General features: G+C 41.0%; 1 protein-coding gene across 17 annotated transcripts in view; it reads right to left on the bottom strand.

Moving 5' to 3' along the window:
* FAM13A (family with sequence similarity 13 member A) overlaps positions 1-16268 on the bottom strand; it is a 115281-nt gene that overhangs the window by 58062 nt on the left and 40951 nt on the right. For 14 of the 17 annotated variants that reach the window (XM_052682689.1, XM_052682694.1, XM_052682690.1 and 11 more), the window contains one exon: positions 13762-13934. In XM_052682689.1, the coding sequence (XP_052538649.1) occupies positions 13762-13934 (173 nt within the window). Of the gene's footprint in view, positions 1-4859; positions 4941-13761; positions 13935-16268 lie in introns of those variants that run through there. The other 3 variants (XM_052682707.1, XM_052682709.1, XM_052682706.1) reach the window with 2 other exon arrangements.

The raw sequence follows: 16268 nt of genomic DNA, 5'->3' as shown, positions 1-16268 counted from the left end.
CACCCACCTCCAATACCAGACCATGGAGGACTGACACTGGTTTGGGGGAAAGCTGTGACAAGAGCTTAGTACCTGGACATTTATGATTTCCATACAGATGTAGGTCATGAGAACGATGCGAGAGCCACAGCAGCTTTCCAGAGAAACTGCAGGCATTCTCAGATTAACAGAAGGACATTTTGCAGGGATGTCTAACAGATCTTGTCCTTTCTCAGCAGGAGGCAGGAGCGTTCTGTATCTTCAATGGAAAAGCAGCAGGTAGCTGCAGCCTCAGAAAGCAGGGCATGGAGTAGAAACACGGAGGTCAATTGAGAAGTGGCTCTGCTTCAGTATGCTGAACTGTTTAATATTTGCTTCTGTCAGCAGGCTCACTGGGAGAAGTGCATTAGTAATGCTTCTGCCCACTGCCTCAGCACAAGCCTGTTCTGCTGCAGCACAGTCATGCCAAGCACAGCAAAGGGCCCCTTTTTTTTCTGGAAAGTCAGCAATGCTGATAAAGCACTCTGCCATCAGAGATCTGGCCTGCTCTTATCTGTGTCAATTAAATGAATATCTTCATGACTTCCTGTTAAATTAAATGTGCTGTAAGCGTGCTTAAACAACTAAAATCACGCAAGAAAGATTCTGCTCCGATAGACAAAAGTGCTTCAGTGTAAAACAAAAGCACCTTGTACTGTTTCACAGTTTGATGATAAATCAAATTACTCCCTTCCTGGCCAGCCTTTTTTTATACACTCACAGTTTACAGAAGTTTATTACGCTTCTGTAAACTGAATGCTACCATGAGAATGCTAATTTAAAAAAAAAAAAAAGAAAAACATTTAATGAAAGACCCAGGGAGTAGAGAAGGAAGCAGGTTCTCTGGAGCAGCTTGCTGAGCAAATTCAAGTGGGATAACTCTAATAGCTGCTGTGCTCTCAGTTTATTTCCTAGCTATTTTGTTTCACCTTCCATGTAACTTGCTTGTATAAATGAACTTAAAAATAACATCCACAACAAAAAAATCACTAGCAAAAAGAGGCATTATAATAACCAGAAATATTAATTTATGAATTAGCATCAGTGACAGTCAGTTGCCAGCACTGTGCTAAGACAAACCAGATGCCTTGGGAAAACACTGACATTGTTCAGCGCACCCTATGCCATCAACACTGTCAAATCAACTTCCCATTCCTGTTCTCTTCTTTTGAGGTCCCCTTGATGGGCTTCCTGTTTTATCCTCTTTTTCCTTAATTGCACTTTCAATATTGATGAAAACATCATGACAAAGTAGCACACCGTTCCCTGCACACCCTCAGGCATGCAATTTCAATACCCACTAAAAACAAGGAGACCAAAAAATGAAAAATGCATCTGACGGACTTTTGGTAGCGCTGCTGGTTTCCCAGGAGTGGAGAGCTCCTCTTTCTGGAGGAGCTACAAGTATAAAAGGTTCTCAATATCAAAGGGATGAAACGTTAAGAAGTATTTTGGGGCACAAAGGCCAACCACTCGTGACATCAGTGCTACCTGCACCTCAAACAGCAGGAAGAAGCCTACAAGTGCTCATCACCCTACATCAGTTCCCTCTGAATCTGTCACCGTGCTGAAACAGCACAGAATTCCTTACTACTTCACCTGTGCCATTCATGTGCCATTCATTCAGACCACAAGCAATGTATTTGTGGCACACAGTAAGCAGATAAAAGCTGTCAGAACACTGCGATCTTATCTCCAAACAATTCCATTTCCTTCTGCAGATGTTTTTATGCCAAAGCTAACTTGCCACTGGACATAGGTAAAGATTACTACCCTTCCCCCTGCCCTCTTGCGTAATTCAAACACGATTCTCACATATGAAACCTGGGATTATGCAACATTTTGTTTGGGATTTGACTGTACGTACTCATTAAATTTATTTTCCCATGTCAAAGACGGAAAACAAAACTTCTTCTGCAAGTTGTATGCAATTCTTATATCCCTACTGCTTGCTCAGAAAGCAAAAATTGTTGGCAGCTACAATTCACTGCAGTGGCTGTTTGTGGTACCACCAAATAAACATATGGAGGATACAGCCACATACCCTTCTCCATCCCCACTGGAGGCTTTTAAACCTGGACTCATCCCAACTGTGTATCATCAGATGCTTAGAATGGAAAGAAGCCACCATTCCCATGCAGTTCTCACCCTACAGAAAATCACGCTCCAGAAAATAAAGTAAGCACAGTAGGTCACAAAATGGTCGCAGGACAGGCACAGCATCCTCTCAATGGACTCCACATTCCCTAATGTACTTTGACTATTTCAGGAAAACAGATAACAAATGGTAATAAACATGATTAGACCTTCCCAAAATGCCAACACATGTCACTACACTTCAGCACCTGGGCAAGGCACCATCTGGATTCACACTATTTGATTTGAAGATTTATTACCGAGATTCAAGAAAAAAAAATAAATATATACTGGCTGGAACTAAAGATGAATAATCACCTTTCTGTTCTGTCATCAGTGAATGAACACACTTTTGGAAGGGAAGTGTCCAATCAATCATCATTATAGAAATGCTTTCTCTTCTTTCTTTCTTTTCCATACACTGCTGCACAACGAGTAACTTTCTCAGCATAGAAAGCAACAGAAAAAGAGAATTGTGACCAGCAAAGTAGCAGCAGACTGGAAATATACTTGATTTAGTTAATGGATTTTATGGAGATGTGGCTGTGTCTGCCTTCTGAAAAGCAGTTATCCCGTGGCTCACTTCACTGTCATGCGCAAATTAAATATTATTTAAAAAAAAAAAAATCTTGCCTGGTCTGATAAAATCATCAATTATTTAAGGTGCAGAAGGTCTGCTCAATGCCAATGTATTCCTCCAGTACTTACTAAGGTACATTAATAATTTCCCCCTTGCAGAAACATAAAATGCAAAGCAAAAAAGCGAAGATATAAGCACATCTTAAACAGGCTAAAAATTAAAGAACATACTTTTCAAAATACCACTAATGCCACCATTTACACACCCAAGGTTGTGTCGATACAAGCATTTTTCTCTTAAAAATATCTGTGCATATAAACAACAGGCATTACAATTGCAAAATCCTCTGGAAAACTTCCTGTAGACCAAAAGATTTGTGTGCAGATATGGAATAAGCAAGACACAAGTAAATAAAAGCCATATTTGGAAACCGTAGCTTTTCATGTCCAAACAAAGCAGACAGATGATTAAATAGACCCTATCCAAAAAAGCACAGATGGGAAAAAGAGCAGGAATGGGAAGAAAGAACAACTAATCTGTCAAAAATAAAATTCAGTGAATAGGCAACCGGCAACCCTCTGAAAGTGACTGAGTACTAACTGAATTTTCAAGGCTAGTATCCAGCCCTATCTCGCCTACTAATTTTATCAATGAACAGAAATAAAACATAAAATGATACTGGTGGTTCTGTCTGCGTGCTGTGTGCAAACTTCAATACAATGATACAGGCATGAAATTTGGGATTAGGAATGCTCAGCATTATCAGGGGGATACAACGTCATGCTAGAGCAGCATTTCCACACATGCTCTCAGTGAATATTTTGCTGAAGAAATTAATATCATTCATGTGTACATCAACACGGATGGCCACATGGAAAAGCTGCTTTCTTTATCTGTTTGTTATTCGTGTTGCTGCTAATGAAGGCTCCGTTCAGTTCAGGAATTCCCATTCGCAAGCAAGTTGTGAAAACCAGAAGAGTGCTCAGAGACAACCCAGAAAGGGAATGCAAAAACAAACGCCCACACATTTAGTGCTTTTCAATTAAACAGACTATGTATGCAGGCAGGAAATGTTAATATTTGAACTACCACTCAAAAGTTGAATGAGATCCATTGGCTGGAAATCAAGGATAGACAAATTATGACTAGAAACGAGACATTTTTAAACAGTGAGGACGACTAACTACTGACACAAATTATCAAACACAATGGCAAGTTCTCTACCAAGAGGAATTTTAGAACGAAGAATGGACAAAAAAGGGCTAAAACAAATGTTATATTGCAACCACAGCAACTGAATTGAGGTGGCAATCAAATTAGAAAGAGCTGTGGTTCTCTCACCTGCAGAAATTATGTTGGAATTTTATTTTGTTTTCTTTTGACCCTAAAACTGTATAAATGAGCAGATTCTGCCGCCATTCATTCTCTTCAAACGAGACACGTGCTGTTAATTATGAGAACATTCTGGCACATTTTAATGTATAATCAGTTGATTTTGTGGTTTATCTGGATTCTTCCTTGGGCTTTTTAGTCAGTTAAGACAGAGTAAAAGAGCTCAATATCAGCAACAGACTGCAGACAGTTATTTAGACATCACTTATAGGATATGAGAAAATAATGGGGTTATAGCAGACTCTATTGTCTGCTGTCAAACTAGTGGGAATCACTTTCGTTTTTCATATCACTAAATTTTTACACATAATATGGGATTCTATGGGTATAATTAATGAGGAAGGGTGATCGTTTGGTCCTTTGTTATAGAAGTATTCCTTAATTTAAATAGTCCAAATTATCCATTTCAAAAATCTCTTAAAAAATCCATAATTTCTACTGAAAGTATTAAATAATGGGCATAGAACACATCTCTGCTCAGCATTCTGTGCTGAACTACTGTAGTAAGGAAATGAACAGGAAAAAAAAGCAGAGTCAATGTACATACTTTTCACAGTCTCAAATGCATTCTATCATAACATTATCTAATTGAGAAAGTCGTTATGAAAACTGCTTTCAACTCCAAGGAGGAAAGGACCAGTCTCTCAAGGATGGCATCTCCATGCCTATACTAAGACTGCTCAAACTTGCTGGAAAAGGAGGAAAGTAAAAGAAGCTTCTCAGAGTTCCTCACCTGAGCCAAGAGATAAGCACATCAGCACATTTCCCACAGAACGGGACATCCCGAGCTCCCAGGAGCCCTGGGTTAGCTGCTGTGACAGCTCTCTACTAAGCAGCAACTTCCTTTGTAAGCACTGCCACACCCACTGCCAGCCGCTTGGACTTGTTCTAAAGACTCTCTCCCCATGGGATAGCCCAGAAATTATTTTTTGGCTTCCGTCCTGGAGAAGGGGGAGGACGGGGAGCAGGTTCCTAAAGGGTTTTCAGTGAAAGCATCACGTAATGACTGGCTGTGCCAGCTAATGTGCTGTGGGAACAGGGTAAAGTGTGCTGTACAGCAGGTCAGTAGAGCCTTCCCTTGCACCTGTTAGTTTAAGTGCCAAAGCATGGAAAAGCAAGTAAACAAGCAGAAGTCTGATCTTCTATTGCATTATTTTAATGTAGGCTTTTTCCAAATCTCAGCTAATCTAATGTGTTGGGTCTTCCGAGGTATATTCAGGGTCCAGATAGCTTGCAATCCTATCTTTGTTGGGGAACAAACCCCCTTTGCTACTCAAATGGGATGCTGGTTTCTTGTCAGATCATTAACACGAATTCAAGACCAAGAAGCAGCTGAGATGATGTTGGAAAGAAGGGGAGAGGCTGATGGGTTTGCAGAATGGTATGGTACTTCAAACTGCTGAGGCTGAATAAAGCTCAGGAGCAGTGCTCACAATTCATGTTTGGTCAACGTGGCTTTTTACTTGACTGAAAGATAAACAACCTTCCCTGTTGGCAAGGAAGGCAGTCTGGCAGAGTTACCCTCCAAAAAACCTTCTGGAAATAACTCCTCTTCTTGGACCCGTGACATAACAGAAAGGAATCCCTGCTTTGCAAGAGTGTCCCAAGAGCCCTTCTGACACACAAGACAGGTGATAGGAAGTGATGTCTGGGCTGAGACTTGGCAAAAGAGACTGAATGGTATGGAGTGAGCTAGGTGAGAATAACATGATCTCTGTCTAGAGCTAGAAGACACATCTGCCATGAAAGCAAGAGAGATCCTGGCTAGAGGACAATTCTGACCAGGTCTATCACAGCCTGACTCCATTTTGCCTGGACAACAGCTCTCTCAAGCCTGTCCTGTGTTTCTTTTCTGTATTCAGGTACATGTATATCAAGAGGCACAAAATATTGTTTGTGTGCAGCCTGATACAATGATGCTGGGCTCAAGCGACCTTACCAGCAGCACAGTACATGAGATGTACCCCTCATATGCATCACCAGCTTTGCAACTAACCACTCCATATGTGCCCAAGCTGTGCAAACATGCTCCTATTCTGCTGCAGGCCAGTCTGCATAATGTTAAGAGTGGATAATGAACAGAATAAAAACGTTCAGTGTAAGTCCTTACTTAGGTATCAGAAACATCAAGAACAACATGAGAAAGGCTATAAGCTTGCAAATGTTGAACCTACCTGCACAGAGCTGGAGAAAAAGAAATCCACACTGTTCAACCCAAACACATAAATCAAGTGGAATGCTAGCAGGAGCTTAGAGGATGCTTCCCTTACTTCGTATGATGCTCACTAGCCCTGTCAGAATGATGAGCACTTGATTCAAATTTTTATTTTATCTTTATTTTTCTTTATTTTTTTCCAATTTAATGCTTTCTGGATTTTTTTTTTTTTTTTTAAGGAAGCATCTATAATTGATATAGCAACATAGGAGCATTGCTCCCAACAGAGTAATTGTTTCATTGCAGTTAGGTGAGTCCTAACCCTAATGCACGACAATAAAAATGTTACCTTTATGAGCTACTAATCCCTCCCCATGTGACTCAAAACTTCTCCATTCTGCGAGCTTGGAGACTATGAAAGGAAGTGAGGAATCACTGGTTGAGTCTCCTGCCTCCAGCAGTCTTGACAAAGTAGAAATTGTCAGTACCTGACAGCCCTTGTAATTTCTTTGTAATCACCTAGTGGCTTGTCTTTGGAGTTATCCCTAGTGGAACTGCACTGCTTCCTGCACACACAGAATGCCAGAGAATACTTTAGTGCAGAAACAGAACTACCTTCACATTCCAACTGCAGCACTTTCAAACCAGGAGAAAGGCACGGAGCCAATGAGAGAAAGTGCAATCTGCAGATAAGCAGTTATTCAGAAATCCCATTCCTCATAGCAGAAAAAAAAAAAAAAAGGAAATCTGACCACGAAAGAGAAGAATTTTACAACACCAAACCTGCAAGCAAGATGACAAGGGCACTGAATGACATCACTACCTTGCCACCTCCAATTTTTTCTTACTAGACAGACAGCAGACCAATTTGATTAAAAATGTGCGTGTAATGGGAAGTCACTGCTGAACTCCACCAGCCTACAGGGCAACGTGCTGAACAAAGTGTCCACATGCATGATTATTTGAGCTGAACCGGGAAATTGCAACAGCAAGCAAGCCAGGTTGAGAACTTGCTGACCTCTGTATGCTGATCTTCCTGCAGCCTGCCTGCAGGAAGTAGGCCAAGGTCCCCAGTGGGAAGCAGAACAGGAAGGAGCACCTCAAAGCTTCAGGTGACTGAAAACTGCTTGCTTTGCAAAGCTACCGGAAACGAGGCATGCTGTGATGACCTTCCTTAGCCAAACAATGCACCGGGCACACCAGGAGACAGGCTGAAGAAGCTATAGCAAAGGGAGCTGCTCACTCACTGCACTACAAGTATGTAAAGCCACAGTGCAGAGGTTCCACCTTTTCCCTAGGTACTAGTAAAAGAGATAGTGACAGGTGTTTTGGTTTTGAAACACAAATACAGAAGACAAAACAATTTCCAAAGCAGGCTTACGTTCCTTGTTATCCATGGTGTGTTTTTCCATAAGAGGTCACTGATCTTCTTGTTTGAAGAGGACCTCCAAATTGCCAACCCCTTCTGTACTGCAAGAACCATTAACAGGTACCAGCCTCATGAACTGAAGGGACTTCCTTATCACCACAAAAGCAGATAAGAAAGAACTGAACAAGATGACAAAATAAATAATCCTTGTGGCTGCTAGGGCAACACCTGAGCTATGTGAAGGAAGGCATTTTTTTTTTCCCACTCAGGGAGAATTCAGGTTATTCCTCAATAACTGAACTTACAGTAGTCCCTTTCTGGTTTCTAAGGCTGCTGAGTGCTGTCCCAGGAAATGGGAAAAGCTAATACAATTTGCTTATCAACTGAAAAAGTTTTTTTCCCTATATGTTTTATGGCATTTAAGAGCTGCTTTTTATACGTATCAGTGGTCAGGACGTTTGGCTTATGATTCTTGCTGCTTCCAAAATAAACTTCTACTTCTGTAGCAAGGTCAGGGGATCAGATGCAAGATGTTCTCCATCCCACAAACCATTATTTGTCACCAGGTAAATTTCGTATACAGAGGCAGAAATAAAATGACATAAATAGGAAGATACCTAATGGGTAAAGCCTAATCTAAATCAGTAGCCTGTGCAGGGTGCAAATACTTGAAAAAGTAAACTGAAATCCACCCAGGTGACTTGCATGGGAAAAAAATCGACATAATTACATGTTCCTGTGTCTGTCATTACATGGACAGCAGAGAAGAACTGAGGAAGAGCTGACACCACACCCTGACTCACCACTCACAGTCACCTACCTTGGAGAGAAACATAAATCACACGTCTTTGTGGCTGTGTTTTTAGAAAACTGAAAGCTTTTCTTAACATCTCATTATGTAATACAGTTCCTAGTGCCAGCATCTCACAATGCAAGAAAGAATGGAATTGATTGCACAGGAGGGTGGAGACAAACGTACTTTTAAAGTTAAATGAGTCAGCTTGGAAAAACTAACTCAACACAACCTAAGGAGAGAAAGGGACAAACAGCACTAAGACCTTACAGTGAAAAAGTCCCCAGTGAGGGGCCAGAGCAGGGTGCACCAGAGACTGCTGCTAAGCCATCTAGAAGGTAACCGCTCTCACCACTTCCCCTCCAAACTCTCTCTAGACTTTTGTTCCTTTCCTTAGCAGTTTTCTCGAAGAATCTGGGTCTTTCAGAAGGCAGCCCTGTGTGTCTGTTGGCTGCAATCCTGTATGTATGTAAACCTGGCAGCAAGGCTCCCGAGTGATAAGGCAAATTATTACTTTGGACAGGGACTGAATGTACTGCCATGACAGGCTGCAAAAACCCCAAGCCTAAACAAAAATAGTCAGCTAAACAAACACCAGCCCCCCTGCTTGATTTTTTCTGGCAACAACAGGAACCCAAGTTCTTATCACATGCCAGAGAATAATGGTACGTTTTGGCTTGCCTTGGTTTTAAACCGCAGCTGCTAAAAGGAAAGCCAGCAAACAGGGAAAGTGTTTATAGTAAGCACAAACTTCTCAGTGTACAAATACATGTGTTTTCATACCTCAGCTAATTAACAGCTAGAACATGCAGTCTCATAAAGAAGAGGGCACAGCAAGTGTACACAAACCCACCCTTAATTTTAAGGAGGACAACACAGCATGGGATCAACGCATTTGCAGAACACAGGCCAGATATAAGCATCTTTGTGAACAAAAGGTTGATGTAAACATATGTCTCAAAGAATCCGCACATGCTAGTAAGCCAACAAAGGTTATCTGTGCTGGCAAATCTCGTTGCAGCTGTGTCTGCAGTTGCAAACAGGAATTTATGATCTTTGGCACATAAAGAGATGGCTAGAAGGTACTGGAGAAGGCAGATTGTTTACTGAATGGTTGCAGTGGTTGTTCTAGTGCTTCAGCTCCCACAATCTGCACAGTGTTTTTCACAAAGTTTGTCTGCCATACACTGATTTCACAGCACCCCGTGATTACCAGCAAGGTAAGGTATGTGGTAGCACTCCTTAGATCAATTATTACACCTAGGGAGCATGCACAGGGCCCAACAACGTGACAAACAGCAGGGTATCCTCCCACAGATAAATCCTCCTTGAAAACAGTACCAGGCCTGCTCCATTACGTGCAAGAACGCCAGTATGTAGCAAAGCCCATTTTAGCACCCCTTCTGTGGAAAAAATATTAGGGCAATGAAGACAAAAGTCTGTAGACAGCAAGCGCCTGTCACTTCTGAGCCAGCACTGGGAAAGCCATTTCAGCTTGCCATCAGCAATCTTTTGCCTTGCACTTGGTCTGCAGGAAGCCTCCTGCCTAAAAGCTTTCACTATTCTTTGCTGTCAAAGGAATTGTAGCATGAAAGGCTAAGAGCACTGTTTGTAAGAGGCCCTCCTACCTTTGTATTCACTTAAATCTTAATGTATCCTGAAATAAAATACATTTGAACTTCTTACTCAAAGTACTGAAGTTTTAGCACCTCTAGGCACACAGAATCATAAAATCATCATAGAATGACTTGGGTTGGAAGGGACTTCAAGGATCATCAAGCTCCAACCCTCCTGCCACATGCAGGGCCACCAACCTCCCCATTTAATACTAGACCAGGCTGCCCAGGACCCCATACAACCTGGCTTTTTACACCTCCAGGGATGGAGCACCCACAACCTCTCTGGGCAGCCTGTTCCAGTACCTTACCACTGTCTTGGTGAAGAACTACCCCCTCATTATCGAACTTAAATCTTCCCTCCTTTAACTTAAAACCATTTCTCTTTGTCCTGCCATTATCTACCCTTGTAAAAAGTTGACTTCCCTCCTGTTCATAGGCTCCCTTTAGGTACTGAAAGGCTGCAATGAGGTCAGCCCACAGCCTTCTCTCCTCCAGGCTGAACAAGACCAGCTCCCTCAGCCTGTCTTCATAGGAGAGCTGCTCCAGCCCTTCAATCATCTTAGTAGCTCTCCTCTGGACCCTCTCTAACAGCACCTTGTCTTTGTGGTACTGGGGGCCCCAGACCTGGACACAGTACTCCAGCTGGGGCCTCATGAGGATAGAGTAGAGAGAGACAATCACCTCCCTGTCCCTGCTGGCCACCCCTCTTCTGATGGAGCCCATGATATCATTTGCTTTCCTAGCTGGAAGAGCACACTGCTGGCTCATGTTAAGCTTCTCATCCCCCAGAACTCCTAGGTCCTTCTCTGCAGGGCTGCTCTCAAGGATTGCTCCTCCCAGTCTGCCTCTCTTATCCCTTCTTTTTTTCTTCACTTAATCTTCTGGGATTTCCTCTAAGACTGTCTCCAAGTTTTTGCTACTACATAATTAGCCGTTTCCGCTTCGCACACAGCTATAATAATGTAATTCTCAAGAGATCACATGCATCATGTTTTAGTGGGGGTTATGGGTACATACAATTACTCTACCTATTCTGCTCAAAAAGCAAACAAACTCAAAACAAAAAAACAACATACCAATTTTATAATATCATTTTCTTAAGATCAAGTAACAAGCAGAAGACAGATCTTATGATTTAGAACACATCTTGACTGCAACTGATATTTCTCATATTTCAAATGACAACAGCATTATCAAAAATTTCTGCAGTGAGGAATATCATGCCTGTAAAGAGGCATAATGCATCTCTTTCAACATTAATACAAAGATAAGCCATTCTAGAAGACATAGTTGCAACTGTAGCTGCTACTTACTATACAGAACACCTTTCTAAGGTCAGCTGTATAAAACACATGCAGAGAGACATTATAAATAGTATTAAACATTACTAAACAACTCGAACTCTCATTTTCTCCCAGTATACCTATTCCCTAATGTCAAATGAAAGTGACTGAAAATGACAGACCTGTTACAGTTATTGCTGGGGAGGACCTTACAGGCCTGTGTGTGATTGGTTCATTACTTTTAGCAGGCTCACGGGTGTAAAGGTAGAGTTCTGCATCTACTGTTCTATCGTAACCCTTCATCCCCTTCTAACCCACCCATATCATGGTATCTGAGCTCAGAACAGGAACAAACCACAAGCATTTTCATGAAACAGCAAAAGATTATCATTGCCAAGAACAACCTTTATTCTTTTCTAACAAAGATCATACGATAACTGAGCAGATACAGTCATTTCACTAAAACGTATCTGATAATTACATATAATTACACAATGATAACATTTATTTAAGAACTGCTAGTACCTTGTGACAGAACCCCCCCAAGACTAGCAGTATGTTTGCAAAGCACTTTATAGTTTAGATCAGATGTCAGAGTCCTTCTGCTGAAAAGGTGAAAACTAATGTAGCTTTGCACTGAAACATAACTAGATAATATCATACAGTAGCTTAGATTTCACAGGAGAGGCACAAGACTGCCAAAAGCACATTTAAAACCACTCCTCGTGTATTACTGCATTACATTCGCTCCAGGGAATCAAGGTTTTGGATGCACAGACATCTTGCCCCCCCAGTTCTGTTAGAGACCTCTCTCCACTCTTCCTCATAGGGGTGGAGTGATTAAGGGCCTCCTCCTCTGCAGCTTGTCCTATTCCATAACTTACTGTCCTAGACTTGGATAGATAACAGCAAGCACTACCTATTTCAGCAGTAGCAGCAGATCACTGAGAGAAAAGTACTAGAAGCTAACAGCAGTGCAGATGCAAACTCAACCCAGTTAGATAAACACACAACCATGATACGGGATGGGGATACCACACTATCTTTGAACAACATGGGATTACAAGACAATTACTTTCTACAGCTTATTGATCTCTCAGGTAGAATTAGAGATCCAGATATCTTTCATTCTGAGGACCGAGCACAGAAACCGTCAGCTTTTGCCTACTTAAAAGATTCCATTTGGTAGTTGATGTCCCGTGCCAGTATCAGTCCAACTATCTCCAACTTCAGCAGTACACTTCTAAGGAGGAATATCTGACAGGAAAGCATGAATTCTTACAATGAACCACCTCCTTTGGCAAACATTCAACTGAAAGAATCACACTTTTTTGAGACACTTCAAGAAGTCATCAATACTTTCCTAAACATGAGACTCAGCAGTCTTTTGTTTCACCTCTCCAGTGCTTCATTTCCCTTTACACCTCACAATACACAGTGGAGTGCTGAGAATTGCACACCATCTCCTGCTTACTTAGTGAAGCCACTCAGTTACGTGTCTGGCAGCACTGTCACTGCTTTGTGTTCTGCCCTGGTATGCAGAGACACCGCAGTGTCATGTTTCATGACACGTACATAACTCTACTTCCCACATTAGGCCAACCTCATATTTCAGCAGCATACAGCAATTTCCCACAGTAACATGAATCCTTGATGTTCTACACTAGACACAAGATGAAAGGGAATTAAATACTCAATTCATTACCCCGAGAACAATGAAAAGATACTGGTTAATCTGATGTTCAGAAAAGAATTTTACAAGAAATCTAATTGTCAGTCACTGTTCACCTCATTGCCAAGATGTCATCAATCAAAACTGATCACGATGTGTTACACGGACTTTGAAAGACATTTTTAGACAGAATAGATGCTCTATAGACACACTTCTATTTTCTGTCCTGTCTGAACAACTCCAGTACATCTAGAACACCATTCTTTTTAGCAAGATAAGCCCCTCTAAAACCCCTTCCCTTCTTGGATTGAGAACGGGAACAAATTCAGCTTTCTGCTAAGACTTAAACCAGGCAGATCAAACACATTTAAGTGCTGATAGAGGACAACTATGTTTTGGTTGGATCTTGTGCCATTCTAGTATCTGACTGGATCTTCAGTGCCATTTCTAGTATCTGACTTTAGTATGTCCTACCCTCTTTCACTAATCAGGTCACCTGCATACGAATGTAAATTTATATTGGAAAGGCAAAAAAGTGTACACCCAGCTTTGTAAGACACCTGGTGGAATGTGTACTTCCACAGAGACACACGTATTATTTTGCCTTACACCACACCATGCTGACTTTGTGTGCGTCAATGGAAAAAAGCGTATTCAAAACTCTCAGAGCTGGAGGTGCAGCTACAGAATAAGTAAGGAAACAAATACAAAGCCAAAAAAAATTAAAAAAAAAATAGCACTAACCTGAAGAAAAACGCACCACTGTTAACAAAGGAGATTTCATCTGTTAAATCCATCTCCCTCAAACATGAACTACTGTCTGTTAATCGGAGGCTGACCTGAGGTGTTCCAACTGACAAGCCTGGTTGTGGCACTAGGTGTGTTTGACTGGATCCTTCCCTTGTGGACTTTTTCACCTACAGAAGCAAAGAAAGAGAAAATTGAAACAGAGCAGCCTCTGTAGATAAGCTCTAACAGGACGATAATCCCTACTGGTGTGCAAACAGCAAATAAGACAAGTTACAAACCAATGATATTAAATGCACATAAATCAAAAGTTCTGCTTGTTTAAAGACTATCTAAAGAAAAATAAATATATGCCTATTGAAAGAATAAGAGTAAAGGTGAAATAAAGTAAAGGAAGGCAAGTAAAGTTGTTTCCTGTATCACAGAATATGAACCAGAAATACTCTCATTGTATCTTCATCACTTGACACCAACTAGATAAACAGAAGGTAAAAGAATCTTAAGACATCTTCCCATTTTAAAAAGGAAGTTGATACTAATACTTTAGAGGAGAATTTCTGAAGATGTGGACTTCGTATGTTGATGATCTTTGTGGACGCTGCCAGAACATGGCAGTTATAGCTGGGCTTCCTACATTTCAGATGAAGTTCCCAAGCATTGGGCCGGAGCTCTTCCCTCCAGTGGAAGTGTGCAAAATCAGAGAGCAGATGGTGCTGCATTTTCCAGTATCAGCAGCAGAAAGAGGGCATGTAGGGGAGGAGAAAAAATTCAGCAATCTGCCCCTAATACACTGTTCCAGCTTTTGGCACTCTGTGGTTTTGGGCTTTCTTTATTGGAAGTTGAGCCTGGTTTACTGTGTTTAACAGTCAACATTGGACAGATCCTTTGTGATTATGTCCAAATTTCCCCAGGTCCACTTATGTCTTCAGCCTATGCAGGATCCTCATCTGGGAGTTTCACATCTTAATACATTGATTAATAATGAAAAAAAAACAAACAAAAAACGACAAATTTCTTTATTTCAGATAGAATTGAAGTGCCGCGGAAAGATTATCTGTTTCTATGAGAATTTGAAAACACTACTCCAAATCCACATTCTTCATATGATTTTTGATTTAAAATAAAAAAAAAAAAAAACAAAACAACTCTATCACTACTCCATTGGTAGTCTAATCATTTTGTATACTTTCTCACTTCATAGAAGTCATACTGATGCCTTTGATCCATTATGCTGCTTTTCTCTACACATTTTCATTTTGGCTAAATCCTTTTTGAAAAGAGGTTTCCAGAACTGAATTTTATATATAGATAAATCACAGATTTATTTATTTTATTGCAATGCATCTTTTTTTCCTTTCATTACTATTGACTGAGCTTTGTGAAGTTTCCATAGCATCAAGTGCTCTTTTCTGAAAAAAATAATCAAACTGGGGCTCATCAGTATGTACATCGATATAATTTTTGGGTTTTAAGACAGCAGTTAGCATCTAGTGATGGAAATTCACTCATTTTTTCATCTAACATCGGGTACCTTAAAAGCCCTCCATAAGTTCCTGTAGCCAGCTCTAAATTTCCCCTGCTTTGAATAATTTTCTGTTATCAGCATATTCAGCCACTTCTTGGCTCACTGTTAGAAAGGTTGAAAAGTAGAAATTCCATCAAATATCCTCGAGAAACTTCACAGACAATCCCTCTCTGCTGAGAGACCGTTTATTTTTATTGCTTTCTAATTATTAATCTGTAAGACTTTCCCTCCAACAGCATGAGAACTCTGCTTCTTTAAATGCTTTTGACAATCTTATCAAAACCTTTGGAAAGATAGCATTTTACAGGCTGCACTTAAACACACGCTTACTGCTTTCTATGTGACAATTTTTTTTTCCCCTCTGAACAAGTAATGCTGGTGCCTTCTGATACCTATAATTACCCATTTGTGTATTAATTGCTTTGCAGTTTCTACAAATCTGGATAGTAATCAAGCATTTTTGGAACATTCTTGAACCCTTTGCGTTACAACTTTACCATAAGATCTTTTTTTTAGAAATCTGTTTTCTGTTAATAATCTACCACCCTGTTGCCTGTATTGGTCACTGGCTGATGACACCACAATAAGTGGATGCACAGCTTGCAGATGCCAGGCTGTGACTCTCAACTGCAAACAAAAGGGATGCTGTGGTTTAAGAGTGGGAGACAATGTCTTCATGGAGCAAAGGAGGCAAACTGAGGCTACCAAACTGATCATGCTGACCATGGGCCAGCAGCATGCCATGTAAAGCAATCCATGATCAGCAAGATGGAGAGCTGCTGAAAAGCAGAGGGTCCTAAGACAGGGCACAAGAGAAACCACACTGTGCCCCTGGCTGTGAGCAAGCAGAGCAGAGAAAGAACTAATCCTGCACTACCCTTTTAGTACCACTACAGTAAATATGTGGATGTAAGCAAAAGAGACAACTTCTACAACATATCATATGTGACAGCTCTGACTGAAGACTGGAAGGCAGCAG

Source organism: Tympanuchus pallidicinctus, unplaced genomic scaffold (genome assembly GCF_026119805.1).
Source record: "Tympanuchus pallidicinctus isolate F22 unplaced genomic scaffold, pur_lepc_1.0 scaffold2, whole genome shotgun sequence".
NCBI lineage: Eukaryota > Metazoa > Chordata > Aves > Galliformes > Phasianidae > Tympanuchus > Tympanuchus pallidicinctus.
This window is presented reverse-complemented; position numbering and strand designations above follow the sequence as displayed.